Source organism: Hyla sarda, chromosome 6 (assembly GCF_029499605.1).
Source record: "Hyla sarda isolate aHylSar1 chromosome 6, aHylSar1.hap1, whole genome shotgun sequence".
Classification (NCBI taxonomy): domain Eukaryota; kingdom Metazoa; phylum Chordata; class Amphibia; order Anura; family Hylidae; genus Hyla; species Hyla sarda.
The window spans coordinates 143,824,055-143,839,181 of record NC_079194.1 but is presented as its reverse complement, the minus strand read 5'-3'; the positions used below and the strand labels follow the sequence as shown (position 1 = coordinate 143,839,181).

The 15,127-nt window shown below is 44.5% G+C and overlaps 1 protein-coding gene across 2 annotated transcripts in view; it reads right to left on the bottom strand.

Annotated features, from left to right (window-relative positions):
- The window catches only part of VAC14 (VAC14 component of PIKFYVE complex), a 59,446-nt gene that overhangs the window by 37,350 nt on the left and 6,969 nt on the right, over positions 1-15,127 (bottom strand). For both annotated transcript variants that reach the window (XM_056525418.1, XM_056525417.1), the window contains exon 5: positions 1,206-1,313. In XM_056525418.1, the coding sequence (XP_056381393.1) occupies positions 1,206-1,313 (108 nt within the window). The remainder of the gene's footprint in view (positions 1-1,205; positions 1,314-15,127) is intronic.

The window sequence follows — 15,127 nt, the reverse complement described above, 5'->3', positions numbered from 1 at the left end:
CTAGCTCCATCTAGTCTGACCAGAAACAGAACGATGTTGATGAAAGTATGGACAGGGGACTGAGTGGCAGGAGGTGTAGTTTTGGCTGGTTCTACAAGGTTATAATCCTAACTGTCCCTTTGCAGTTCTACAATTGATACAATTGTTAATCAGACAATCTGTTCTTACTACTAAATTATATGGTTGAGTGGTGCTCCTATAGGCATGCAAGATGACTAATGTTCATGCCTCTTCTCATTAGTGGAATTTTGCTCTCCATGGTATTCATATGTTATTGTTGCTATACTCTGAATTTATGTGGATTATGTAAAATATGCTCTCCAAACCTCTTTACCTCTACTGGGAAAAAGAGGGGTGGAATTGGACTTTTTATATGCTTTACATCTTGGCAAAACATTAATCTTTATAATATATTTGTATCTTCTTTTTATAGAAATCATGGCTTAGAAATCATGGCTTATTAAAAAAACAAAACACATGGGGTCCCCATACCAGCTAGAAAATAATCCTGTCCAGTTGAAGCATAATCTTTATCACGGCTGAAGCACAGGCTAAGACAAAGTCCAGCATTCCTCTGTGCTCACCCCTGTCCTGTCTATTAGACTCCCGTCTGAAAACAGAGAGGAGGGGGTTACAAAGCAGCCTTCAGTGAATGGATGAAGAGACCCAGCACAGCAGACTTGGGGAGGAAGTAAATACATGCTGAGTGAGGAGAGCTTAGTGATTGCTTCGGACAGAGTCCTTTCTGTGCAGTGGATGTCAGAATGAGTGAAAAGCAGAACAGAGGATTTGTGAGTCAAATGTTGAAGCTAGACACATGAAAAAGACATGTAAAGAATCTGCATAACCTAATGAGTAACATAGACAAGCATTATTTTCTTTCTGTGATAAGACAGGTATAGTCTAAATAAAAACTTATTGAAAAAAAATACCAGGATCCAGTCAGTGATTTCAATAAGTAAGCCTTTATATTTTTTCTCTCTTAGCCATGGAATGACAAGATAAAATTCTGCTATCTGCATTCATCACCAGGGGGAGCTCATTGCCTACAGATTTATAATGCTTTCAATGAAGTCAGTAAAAAAATGTGTCTTCAGTAAGCCCTTTCGCAGAAACAGTATTATAGAATTAATCAATGCAAAACCTTGATTCTATTTAAATTGTATGGTGGATTAGTGTGGAAAAAAAAACAAAAAAAACCTTACCCAGGAGATAATGAACTGTCGAGCGTACTGGTTGTTGGAGTAAATCCGCTCCCGCAAGAGTGGAACAAAACTGACCAAGTCAAACTTGTTGCTTTCCGTCACAATGTCCTGAAAGAAGAAAGTAAGTGACTGACAGAGGAAAACATTGGTTACTGTTAGAGCAGTGTATGCTGAGAATGGTAACCGTGTATGCTGAGAACCGTTTGAATCTCACCAACCATGGGATAAACATTTTTATTAAGGCTGCATTCACACTTTGTTTTTACATTACGGGTGCCGGATCCGGCTGGGGGAGGGGCAAACCGGGCTCTCCCGTACCCCAGCCGGACCAGTGCTGAACTCCATTTACTTTACTGAGCCCCGGTCGGCTCATTAAAGTAAATGGAGTTCAGCGCTGGTCCGGCTGGGGTACGGGAGAGCCCGGTTTGCCCCTCCCCCAGCCGGATCCGGCACCTGTAATGTAAAAACAAAGTGTGAATGCAGCCTAAGAGAGATTTGCTACACTGACCAGTAATCTCTTAATTGTCCTTAGCAACACCACCAATCTCTCTGTAAATGTGCCCCTAATTAGATCGGCGTCCGTCACCTAACATTTGTGAAAAAGTAACTGCCCCCCTGACAAACTGAGGGTTTTCCTGCATAAACTGACCATTTTCTCAGTCACATGGAGGCCCATTCTTGTATTTTGGATCTCTTTTTTTTCCAACACAATACAAAAACATAACAATTTACTAAACAATACATCATAACAGATATCACAAAAACCTCTCCTTTATTTATTTTATTTTTCTTCTCTCGCCAGGCCACATACCCCATAGCTATTTACTCATAATTTGCATAGTTTCTCTTTAAATTGCTCCCATAATCTAACCTGTTTTACATATATTTTAGTCTTGGTTATTCTTTACTTTGGATCCTAAAAATCCAATCACACCTTCACTACAGTTCATGGACCAATGGCCAGAGATTCTCTAAATCAGTGGTCTCCAACCTGCGGACCTCCACATGTTGCAAAACTACAACTCCCAGCATGCCTGGACAGCCAAAGGCTGTCCGGGCATGCTGGGAGTTGTAGTTTTGCAACATCTGGAGGTCCGCAGGTTGAAGACCACTGCTCTAAATGATCTCCCAGTCCAGTGTTGAAGTCATGGATCCCTTGAGAGAGGTGCAGTTAATGCAGACAAACCTCCTGTGTCTTCAGAGAAGAGCAGGAGAATAAAACACCCACAGGAGAGATCACTGTAACCAGTTGTTAAGGGGCACTTTTCACTTATGTGATAGGGGGTGGGATGTGATTCTCCAGGGTAACTTTATAGTTTAAAACATATGTAGTAATGGCCGAAATCTAGAAGAGAGGTAAATCCTTTTTCATAACACTAACACAGATTGGGGGATATTTATCAAAGGATTTAGACTGGTTTTTCTTGTCTTAATTTGTCGCACAGAAAGTCGCAGTCTAAATATGTGCGACTTTTTTTGCGACTTTTATGCTAGAGGATTTTTAGAACATGATGCATTCTAGTCTATTTTAGACGAAAATGCATTGGGAAATGCATTGGTGCTGAATTTATCAAAAGCGAGTTTTCAGCAACAAGTCGTATAGGCTGAAAGTACGCCGAAATGTCAGACCATGTTGGAGCAGGTTTAAATACAGTCTAAAGTATAGATCCCGAAGTCTGTGCACAGAATTTATCAAGAGCCGTGCGACTTTTGATAAATTAGGCGCACAATAGATCAGCCTAACCCTTTGTGGTTTGGTCTATATTGATGCGGGACATAGACAACTTTGATAAATATCCCCCATTGTGTACTAGAGCTTGGAATATAAATAGTAGAACTCTCATCAGGATGTAAAAGTGAGCACTTTACAAGGCTGTATGTAAATGACTACTCTTCTCACAGCACTGGAGTGAGGAGCTATTTAGTATCATACACAGCACAGTGGCCATGTGAACACCCCAAAAATAAGCACAACATATCCAGGCTTGACTAGCACTTTATTCCAATAAAATATTTATTTTTATTATCAATCTATCAAAAACAGTATAAACATTGTACAACAAACAATGGCATCCACATGGTAGGCAACTTATGCATCTATAACCACTTCTGGTGTTTTCTAATATAAAATTTATTTAACCCCTTAAGGACTCAGGGTTTTTCCGTTTTTGCACTTTCGTTTTTTCCTCCTTACCTTTTAAAAATCATAACCCTTTCAATTTTCCACCTAAAAATCCATATTATGGCTTATTTTTTGCGTCGCCAATTCTACTTTGCAGTGACATTAGTCATTTTACCCAAAAATGCACGGCGAAATGGAAAAAAAAATCATTGTGCGACAAAATCGGAAAAAAAACGCCATTTTGTAACTTTTGGGGGCTTCCGTTTCTACGCAGTGCATATTTCGGTAAAAATTACACCTTATTATTCTGTAGGTCCATACGGTTAAAATGATACCCTACTTATATAGGTTTGATTTTGTCGCACTTCTGGAAAAAATCATAACTACATGCAGGAAAATTTATATGTTTAAAATGTCATCTTCTGACCCCTATAACTTTTTTATTTTTCCATGTACAGGGCGGTATGAGGACTCATTTTTTGCGCCGTGATCTGAAGTTTTTATCGGTATGATTTTTGTTTTGATCGGACTTTTTGATCACTTTTTATTCATTTTTTAATGTTATAAAAAGTAACCAAAATACGCTTTTTTGGACTTTGGAATTTTTTTGTGCGTACGCCATTGACCGTACGGCTTAATTAATGATATATTTTTATAGTTCGGACATTTACGCACGTGGCGATACCACATATGTTTATTTATTTATTTTTTTACACTGTTTTATTTTTTTTATGGGAAAAGGGGAGTGATTCAAACTTTTATTAGGGAAGGGGTTAAATGACCTTTATTAACACATTTTTTTTACATTTTTTTTGCAGTGTTATAGGTCCCATAGGGACCTATAACACTGCACACACTGATCTCTCATCCTGAACACGCCTGTGATCAGCATTATCGGCGCTTGACTGCTCCTGCCTGGATCTCAGGCACGGAGCAGTCATTCGTCGATCGGACACCGAGGAGGCAGGTAAGAGCCCTCCCGGTGTCCGATCAGCTGTTCGGGACGCCGCAATTTCATCGCAGCGGTCCCGAACAGCCCGACTGAGCAGCCGGGATACTTTCAGTTTCACTTTAGAAGCGGCGGTCAGCTTTGACCGCCGCTTCTAAAGGGTTAATACCGCACATCATCGCGATGTGTGGTATTAGCCGCGGGTCCCGGCCGTTGATTAGCGCCGGGACCGACGCGATATGATGCGGGATCGCGGCGCGATCCCGCTTCATATCGCGGGAGCCGGCGCAGGACGTAAATATACGTCCTGCGTCGTTAAGGGGTTAAAGGAGTATTCCAGGAATTTTTTTTATTTGACTATGCTCCAGGGGCTGTAAAGTTAGTGAAGTTCATAATATAGTGTCTGTACCTGTGTGTGATGGTTTTCTCACAATTCTTCTGTGATTTTCACCCCAATTTTTATTTTTACCAGTATACAAAATGACTGTTGTCTCAGATTTTTCCCAGGGTTGCAATGCGGTAGAGACCTGACTCACTAGTCACCTGATGACAGGGAGCCTGTCTGCTTCAATGGGTGGAGCAAGATCAATCTGCAACAGCTGTAAACACCCTGATTGAAAACCACAGGTCTTTTGAATGGATGCAGCTCATTTATGTTTCAATGGGTGGGGTGGCTGATGTGTGGGAGGGAAGAAAATGGAATTGTGGGATTTGTAGTCAAAAAAAGAAAAGTTAAACAGGAAATACAAGTTCACAAACATCTAGCCACAGTGTTATGGTAATCTCAAAACATAGCCATTTAGCCCTAAGACAAGCGCAGATCCTTCCTAAGCATGTCCATTACTGTCTGCCAGGTACGTACTAACATCATCTTATGGTGGATAACCCCATTAACCTCTTCCCCTGGCATGCCTTTGGGGTCTTAATGCCCAAGCAATTTTATTAAGTTTTTTGTGGGATAAGTTGTACTTTTTAATGCCACCATTTTGGGATTCATATACACTTTATTGGTAAATTTTTATTAACTCATTTTTTTTGCTGGTCAAATGCAAAAAAAATGCTATTTTGTCTTTTGCATTTTAAATTTATGACATTCACAGCTTTTTTCTGTGGGTCAGTACAATTACAGCGATACCAAATTTATAAAGGTTTTACTACATTAACATAATATAACCTTTTGGGGACAACAGGCGTATGGATACGCCCTTGCGTCCTGGTACTTAACCCCTTAAGGACCGGGGTTTTTCCGTTTTTCCACTTTCGTTTTTTCCTCCTTGCCTTTAAAAAATCATAACTCTTTCAATTTTGCACCTAAAAATCCATATGTTGGCTTATTTTTTGCGCCACCAATTCTACTTTGTAATGACGTCAGTCATTTTGCCCAAAAATCTACGGCGAAACGGAAAAAAATCCGATGACGGCGCGGGGACACCGGCGGCTGACAGGAGGCGGCAGGCAAGTGGCGGCGGCGGTTTCAGATGCAGCTGTGAAGATCGCCGTAAAGTGATCTTCACTGCTGTATCTGGGAGTTTCAAAATACAACTCCCAGCATGCAACATCTGGAAGGCCAGTTTGGAGACCACTGTCCTTCCAGATGTTGCAGAACTACAACTCCCAGCATGCCTGGACAGTCTCAGCATGCTGGGAGTTGTAGTTTTGCAACATCTGGAAGGGCACGTTTGGAGACCTCTATACAGTGGTGTCCAAACTGTGGTGCTCCAGATGTCAATTAAAAGCATGTCGAGACTGTCCAGGCATGCTGGGAGTTGTAGTTTGGCAACATCTGGCCCTTCAGATGTTGCCATACTACAACTCCCAGCATGCCTGGGCAGTCTGGGCATGCTTGGAGTGGAAGTCTTGCAACATCTGGAGGGCTACTGTTTGGAGACCACTACACAGTGGTCTCCAAACTGTTCTCCTCCAGTTGTTGCATAACTACAACTCCCAACATGCCCTTCGGCTGTCTGGGCATGCTGGGAGTTGTAGTATTGCAACAACTGGAGGGACACTGGTTGGGAAACATTGTCTGTTTCCTAACTCAGTGTCTCCAAACCCGTGTGCCTCCTGCTGTTGCAAAACTATAACTCCCAGCATGCATTGACAGACCATGCATGCTGGTAGTAGTTTTGAAACAGCTGGAGGCACAAGGGTTGGGAAACACTGAGTTAGGAAACAGACGGTAGTGCAGAAACACTGCGGTAGTCTGTTACCTAACTCAGTGTTTCCCAACCAGTGTGCCTCTAGCTGTTTCATAACTACAACTTCCAGCATGCACGGGCTGTCAGTGCATGCTGGGAGTTGTAGTTTTGCCCCCCACGTGAATGTACAGGGTACATACACATGGGCGGGGGTTTATAGCAAGTTTCCCGCTTCAAGTTTGAAATGCAGCAAATTTTCTGCTGCAGCGGGAAATTCCCTGTAAACCCCCGTCCGTGTGAATGTACCCTAAAAACACTACACTTCACTAACCCTAAATAAAGAGTAAAACACTACATATACACTACACCTTTACACTGTCGACGCCGCCCCCCCCCCCAAAGTAAAAATTAAAAACTCCTTGTACGTCAGTTTTTCCAAAATGTAGCCTCCAGCTGTTGCAAAATAACATCTCCCAGTATTGCCAGACAGCCATTGACTGTCGTACAGTATTTTTTGTGGAGGAGGCAAGTGAAACGCTTGCATCCGGGTACACCCCTATGAAAATCCCTAATTTAGGCCTCAAATGCGCATGGCGCTCTCTCACTTCAGAGCCCTGTCATATTTGAAGGCAACAGTTTAGGGCCACATATGGGGTATCTCCGTACTCACGAGATATTGCGCCACAAATTTAGGGGGTCTTATGAAAGGGTAAAGTTGGGGTCTACACCAGCATGTTAGTGCAAAAAAATTTCATTTTTTACACTAACATGCTAGTGTTGCCCCATACTTTGAATTTTCATAAAAAGGTAAATAATAGGTAAAAGGAAATAAAGATCCCCAAAATTTGTAACACAATTTCTCCCAAGTACGGAAATACCCTGTATGAGGGCGTAAAATGCTCTGCGGGCACACAACAGGCCTCAGGAGTGAGAGTGCACCATGTACATTCAAGGCCTAAAAATTGGTGATTTGCACAGGGGTGGCTGATTTTACAGCGGTTCTGACAAACGCAAAAAAAATAAAAAAATACTCACGTGACCCCCTTTTGGAAACTACACCCCTCACGGAACGTAACAAGGGGTATAGTGAGGCGCTTTAACACCCCACAGGTGTCTGACAGATTTTTGGAACAGTGGTCCGTGAAAATGAAAAATTTAATTTTTCATTTGCACAGCCCACTGTTACAAAGATCTGTCAAACACCAGTAGGGTGTAAATGCTCACTGCACCCCTTGTTACGTTCCTTGAGGGGTGTAATTTCCCAAATGGTGTGCAATGTGGGGTGTTTTTCGCTGTTCTGGCCCCATGGGGGCTCCCTAAATGTGACATGCCCCCCAAAAACCATTTCAGCAAAATTCGCTGTCCAAAAGCCCAATGTCGCTACCTCCCTTCTGAGCCCTCTAGTGCACCCGCAGATCACTTTACATCCACATATGAGGTATTTCCTTACTTGAGAGAAATGGGGTTTAAAATTTCGGGGGACATTTTCACCTATTACCCCTTGTGAAAAATGAAAAATTTGGGGTAACATCAGCATTTTAGTGAAAAAAATAAAAATTTTCATTTTCACGTCCAACTTTATTGAAAATTCGTCAAACACCCGTGGGGTGTTAAGGCTCACTGTACCACTTGTTAAGTTCCTTAAGGGGTGTAGCTTCCCAAATAGTATACCATGCTGCTGTTCTGGCACCATAGGGGCTTCCTAAATGTGACATGCCCCCCAAAAACCATTTCAGCAAAATTCGCTCTCGAAAATCCCATTGTCGCTCCTTCTCTTCTGAGCCCTCTAGGGCACCTACAAAGCACTTTACATCCACATATGAGGTATTTCCCTACTCAAGAGAAATTGGGTTACATATTTTGGGGGGCTTTTTCTCCTTTTACCCATTGTAAAAATATGGGTCTACAAGAACATGTTAGTGTAAAAAATTAAGATTTAGAATTTTCGCCTCCACTTTGCTGCTATTCCTGTGAAACACCTAAAGGGTTCACAAACTTTTAGAATGTCATTTTGAATACGTTAAGGGATGCAGTTTTCATAATGGGGTCCATTATGGGGTATTTCTAACATAAAAGACCCTCAAATTCACTTCAAAACTGAACTGGTCCCTGAAAAATTCCGATTTTTAAATTTACTTGAAAAATTGCTGTTACACTATTGACTGTACGGTTTAATTAATTATATATTTTTATAATTCGGACATTTCCGCACGCGAAGATACCACATATGTTTATTTTTATTTACACAGTTTTTTTTTTTTTTTAAATAGGAAAAGGGGGGTGATTCAAACTTTTATTTGGGAAGGGGTTAAATGATCTTTATTCACTTTTTTTCACTTATTTTTTTGCAATGTTATAGCTCCCATAGGGACCTATAACACTGCATACACTGATCTTTTATATTGATCACTGGTTTCTCATAGGAAACCAGTGATCAATGATTCTGCCGCTTGACTGCTCATGCCTGGATCTCAGGCACTGAGCAGTCATTCGGCGATCGGACAGCATGGAGGCAGGTAGGGATCCTCCGGCTGTCATGTAAGCTGTTCGGGATGCCGCGATTTTGCCGCGGCGATCCCAAGCAGCTCCCTGAGCTAACTGGCATTAGTTTACTTTCACTTTAGACGCGGCATTCAACTTTGAACGCCGCGTCTAAAGGGTTAATAGTGCGCGGCAACGCGATCACTGCTGCACGCTATTAGCCACGGGTCCTGGTCCACGCCGTGGCCCCACGTTATAGAATGGGAGCCGACCCATGACATACATGTATGCCATGGGTCGGGAATGGGTTAAATGAATGCCGTAAAAAAAACATATATCGGTAGTCATTAAAAGCTTAAAATTCTGCTCTTGTACCACCTTTTTACCAATGCAACGTGGACAGTCATATGACCCATCACAAGTCAGGTGGCCCCCTAATATTCCTTTAAAACTTTCTACATCTTAGATTGGGCGATAGCAGTCTATTAAGAAGTAGAACGTATACAGTATTAGATTGGCACTCATTTAACAAGCCTTTAAAAAGGGGTACTCCATTGCCACGCCCCCTCCCATAGACTTGCATTGAGGGGTGTGTCAGCCGTCAGTCAGCTGACCCAGGACTAACTTCCTCTGACACTAGCCCGGAACTGCGGTGGAGCGACTCAGGAAGTTCGCCCAATTGTCGATCCCGGGAATGTGAACTGCTGATATGGCTGTAACGTGAAGTTCCGCCCAGAAGAGGATCTCCAACACCTCCCTCATGGCCACCGAGCTGCGGGTGCCGCCCTAGAGATTGATGTATGCCACGGCGGTGGAGTTGTCTGTCTGCACCCAGACTGGAAGGCCTTGGGGCAGGCGACTCCATTGAAGAAGGCACAGGAAGATCGCCTGGAGCTCCAGGATGTTGATGGGAGACTGGACTCCGACAGAGTCCAACAGCCCTGGACCGTTTGATCCCGAAAGATACCTCTTCAGCCGAGAGACTCGCGTCCGTGGTCAGGACATGCCAATGGAAAGGCAGGAAGGAGCGACCCTCTCGAAGGAGAGGGGATCGAAGCCACCAAGGGAGGGAGCGGTGAACTCTGGGTGGGATCCAGAGTTCCGGTCCACTGGTACGGTCCACGCCAATCCCTCGCTGACACAGAGGATCCACATCCAGCCTGCCAAATCCTAACACCCTCTTTGGCAAGTATCACCACTTGTAAACGCTTTTTGTAGCCAGCCAAGAGTCTTTCAATTCTTGTTTGAGGTATCTTTGCCCATTCTTCCTTACAAAAGTCTTCCAGTTCTTTGAGATTTCTGGGCTGTCACGCACTGCTCTTTTAAAGGGGTACTCCGCCCCTAGACATCTTATCCCCTATCCAAAGGACAGGGGATAAGATGTCAGATCGCCACGGTCCCGCTGCTGGGGACCCCGGGGATCGCCGCTGCAGCACCCCGCTATCATTACTGCGCAAAGCGAGATCACTCTGCACGTAATGACGGGCAATACAGGGGCCGGAGCATCGTGACGTCACGGCTCGCCCCCGTCAATACAAGTCTATGGGAGGGGGCGTGGCGGTCGTCACGCCCCCTGCCATAGACTTGCATTAAGGGGACGGGCCGTGATGTCATGAGGGGCGGAGCCATTACGTCACGCTGCTCTGGCCCCTGTATCGCCCGTCATTACGCACAGAGCGAACTCCCCGGGGTCCCCAGCAGCGGGACCGCGGCGATCTAACATCTTATCTCCTATCCTTTGGATAGGGGATAAGATGCCAGGGGCGGAGTACCCCTTTAAGGTCTATCCATAGATTTTCAATTATGTTGAGGTCAGGAGATTGTGAAGGCCATGGCAAAACCTTCAGTTTACGCCTCTTGATGTAATCCCCCGTGGATTTCAAGGTGTGTTTAGGATCATTATCCATTGGTAGAAGCCATCCTCTCTTTAACTTCAGCTTTTTCACAGATGGAATCAAGTTTGCATCCAAAATTTGCTGACATTTTATTGAATCAATTTTTCCCTCTACTCGTGCGATGTTCCCTGTGCCGCTGGCTGCAATACATCCCCAAAGCATGATTGATCCACCCCCATGCTTAACAATTGGACAGAGGTTCTTTCCATAAAATTCTGTTCCCCTTCTTCTCCAAACGTACCTTTGCTCATTCTGGCCAAAAGGTTCAATTTTAAACTCATCGGTCCACAGAACTTGTTTCAAAAATGCATCAGGCTTGTCTATATGTTCATTTGCAAAGTTCAGATGCTGATTTTTGTGGTGAGGACGTAGAAGAGGTTTTCTTCTGATGACTCTTCCATGAAGACCATATTTGTACAAGTATCTCTTTATAGTGGAATAGTGTACCACAACTCCAGTGTCTGCCAGATCTTTCTGGAGGGATTGTGCAGTCAAACGTGGGTTTTGAATTGTTTTTCTCACAATCCTGCGAGCTGTTCTGTCTGATATTTTTCTTGGTCTTCCAGATCTTGCTTTAACTTCCACTGTTCCTTACGACTGTCATTTTTTAATTACATTCCGAACAGAGGATATTGACATCTGAAAACATTTTGCTATCTTCTTATAGCCTTCTCCAGCTTTGTGAGCGTCAACTATTTTCAGTTTCAGATTTCTAGACAACTGCTTAGATGAACCCATGGTGCTGATTGTTGGGGCAAGGTCAGATGAGTCTGGGCATTTAAAACCTTGAGATTGACATCACCTGGTCTTCCCAGATGATGAATGAGAACAATCCATGACACTGGCAGGTCTCAGCTTTGCAATGGGGGCAGTGCATGCTATAAATTCTACAGGGTGCCCAAACTTTTGCAGACGCCATTTTTTTGTTTTCTGTTATTTTGAAAGTGTAAATGATGGAAATAAAATCTAACTTTTGCTGACGCCGAGCACTCCGGGTCCCTGCTCCTCCCCGGAGCGCTCGCGGCGTTCTCCTCTCTGCAGCGCCCCGGTCAGACCCGCTGACTGGGAGCGCTGCACTGACACTGCCGACGGGGATGCGATTCGCATAGCGGGACGCGCCCGCTCGCGGATCGCATCCCAATCCACTTACCTGTGCCGGTCCCCGGTTGTCACGTCCTGGCGCGCGCGCCTCCACTCTCTAGGGCGCGTGCGCGCCAGCTCTCTAAGATTTAAAGGGCCAGTGCACCACCAGTGGTGCCTGGCCCAATCAGTGTAATTAGCTTCCACCTGCTCCACGCCTTTATAACCTCACTTGCCCTTTCCTGCATTGCCGGATCTTGTTGCCCTTGTGCCTAGAGAAAGCGTTTCCTGTGATTGCCATACCAGTGTTTCCAGACCTTCTGCCGTTACCATTGACTACGAACCTTGCCGCCAGCCCTGACCTTCTGCTACGTCCGACCTCGCCTCTGTCTAGTCCTTCTGTCCCACGCCTTCTCAGCAGTCAGCAAGGTTGAGCCGTTACCGGTGGATACGACCTGGTTGCTACCGCCGCAGCAAGACCATCCCGCTTTGCGGCGGGCTCTGGTGATTAGTGTTGAGCGGCATAGGCCATATTCGAATTCGCGAATATATGGACGAATATTCGTCATATATTCGCGAATATTCGCATATTCGTTATATTCTCGTTCTATTTTCGCATATGCGAACATTTGCGTATGCGAAAATTAACATATGTGAAAATTAGCATATACAAAATCAACATACGTAAAAATTCGCATATGCGAAAATTAGCATATGCTAATTTTCGCATATGCGAATTTTTGCACGCCAGTCTCACACAGTAGTATTACAGCCTTCTTTACACCACACAAGCTGGAAGCAGAGAGGGGTGATCACTGTGATGTGTACTGTGAAGAAAAAAAGAACAAAAAAAAAACGAATATTCGTAATTACGAATATATAGCGCTATATTCGCGAAATTCGCGAATATGCGATATTCGCGAATAATATTCGAATTGCGAATATTTGCGAGCAACACTACTGGTGATACCAGTAGCAGCTAAGAACCGGTCCACTGGTACGGTCCACGCCAATCCCTCGCTGACACAGAGGATCCACATCCAGCCTGCCAAATCCTAACACCCTCTTTGGCAAGTATCACCACTTGTAAACGCTTTTTGTAGCCAGCCAAGAGTCTTTCAATTCTTGTTTGAGGTATCTTTGCCCATTCTTCCTTACAAAAGTCTTCCAGTTCTTTGAGATTTCTGGGCTGTCACGCACTGCTCTTTTAAAGGGGTACTCCGCCCCTAGACATCTTATCCCCTATCCAAAGGACAGGGGATAAGATGTCAGATCGCCACGGTCCCGCTGCTGGGGACCCCGGGGATCGCCGCTGCAGCACCCCGCTATCATTACTGCGCAAAGCGAGATCACTCTGCACGTAATGACGGGCAATACAGGGGCCGGAGCATCGTGACGTCACGGCTCGCCCCCGTCAATACAAGTCTATGGGAGGGGGCGTGGCGGTCGTCACGCCCCCTGCCATAGACTTGCATTAAGGGGACGGGCCGTGATGTCATGAGGGGCGGAGCCATTACGTCACGCTGCTCTGGCCCCTGTATCGCCCGTCATTACGCACAGAGCGAACTCCCCGGGGTCCCCAGCAGCGGGACCGCGGCGATCTAACATCTTATCTCCTATCCTTTGGATAGGGGATAAGATGCCAGGGGCGGAGTACCCCTTTAAGGTCTATCCATAGATTTTCAATTATGTTGAGGTCAGGAGATTGTGAAGGCCATGGCAAAACCTTCAGTTTACGCCTCTTGATGTAATCCCCCGTGGATTTCAAGGTGTGTTTAGGATCATTATCCATTGGTAGAAGCCATCCTCTCTTTAACTTCAGCTTTTTCACAGATGGAATCAAGTTTGCATCCAAAATTTGCTGACATTTTATTGAATCAATTTTTCCCTCTACTCGTGCGATGTTCCCTGTGCCGCTGGCTGCAATACATCCCCAAAGCATGATTGATCCACCCCCATGCTTAACAATTGGACAGAGGTTCTTTCCATAAAATTCTGTTCCCCTTCTTCTCCAAACGTACCTTTGCTCATTCTGGCCAAAAGGTTCAATTTTAAACTCATCGGTCCACAGAACTTGTTTCAAAAATGCATCAGGCTTGTCTATATGTTCATTTGCAAAGTTCAGATGCTGATTTTTGTGGTGAGGACGTAGAAGAGGTTTTCTTCTGATGACTCTTCCATGAAGACCATATTTGTACAAGTATCTCTTTATAGTGGAATAGTGTACCACAACTCCAGTGTCTGCCAGATCTTTCTGGAGGGATTGTGCAGTCAAACGTGGGTTTTGAATTGTTTTTCTCACAATCCTGCGAGCTGTTCTGTCTGATATTTTTCTTGGTCTTCCAGATCTTGCTTTAACTTCCACTGTTCCTTACGACTGTCATTTTTTAATTACATTCCGAACAGAGGATATTGACATCTGAAAACATTTTGCTATCTTCTTATAGCCTTCTCCAGCTTTGTGAGCGTCAACTATTTTCAGTTTCAGATTTCTAGACAACTGCTTAGATGAACCCATGGTGCTGATTGTTGGGGCAAGGTCAGATGAGTCTGGGCATTTAAAACCTTGAGATTGACATCACCTGGTCTTCCCAGATGATGAATGAGAACAATCCATGACACTGGCAGGTCTCAGCTTTGCAATGGGGGCAGTGCATGCTATAAATTCTACAGGGTGCCCAAACTTTTGCAGACGCCATTTTTTTGTTTTCTGTTATTTTGAAAGTGTAAATGATGGAAATAAAATCTAACTTTTGCTGACATATTATACGAATGTCTAATCTGTAATTTGATGCCTTTTGGAGATTTTTCCATCTTTCCTTGGCTTCTTTATGCACAGTAATACAAATTTTTACCTGGGGTGTCCAAAATTTTGATCCCCACTGTAAGTCAGACAACCAGACAGACAAGGAGTGATTTCACCCAGGTTCCTGTGTCCTGAGAGAAGCCGGTCCTGAAGGAACAGCTGAGGCTGCAGCAGTAGGATGACCGCAGAGAAGCTGAGATGAGCAGCAAAGCAGGGTTCTATGCGTCTGGTCCACACTGGGCGAGTAGCAGAGGGGGAGGAGGGGCTAGCTGACCCCCACAGCACATGCAACCCCAGGAGTGGCAAGAGCCCTGACCCCCAGAGTACGCGCTCCATCCCCATAGTATGAGAAGATGGGGGAAGAGAAAACCCAGCCCCCCTGCCGTGCGCTCACACAGGATAGGATAAGCTATCTCTTGTTGGCACACGCTGGCAGAAGAGAGGCCGCCGG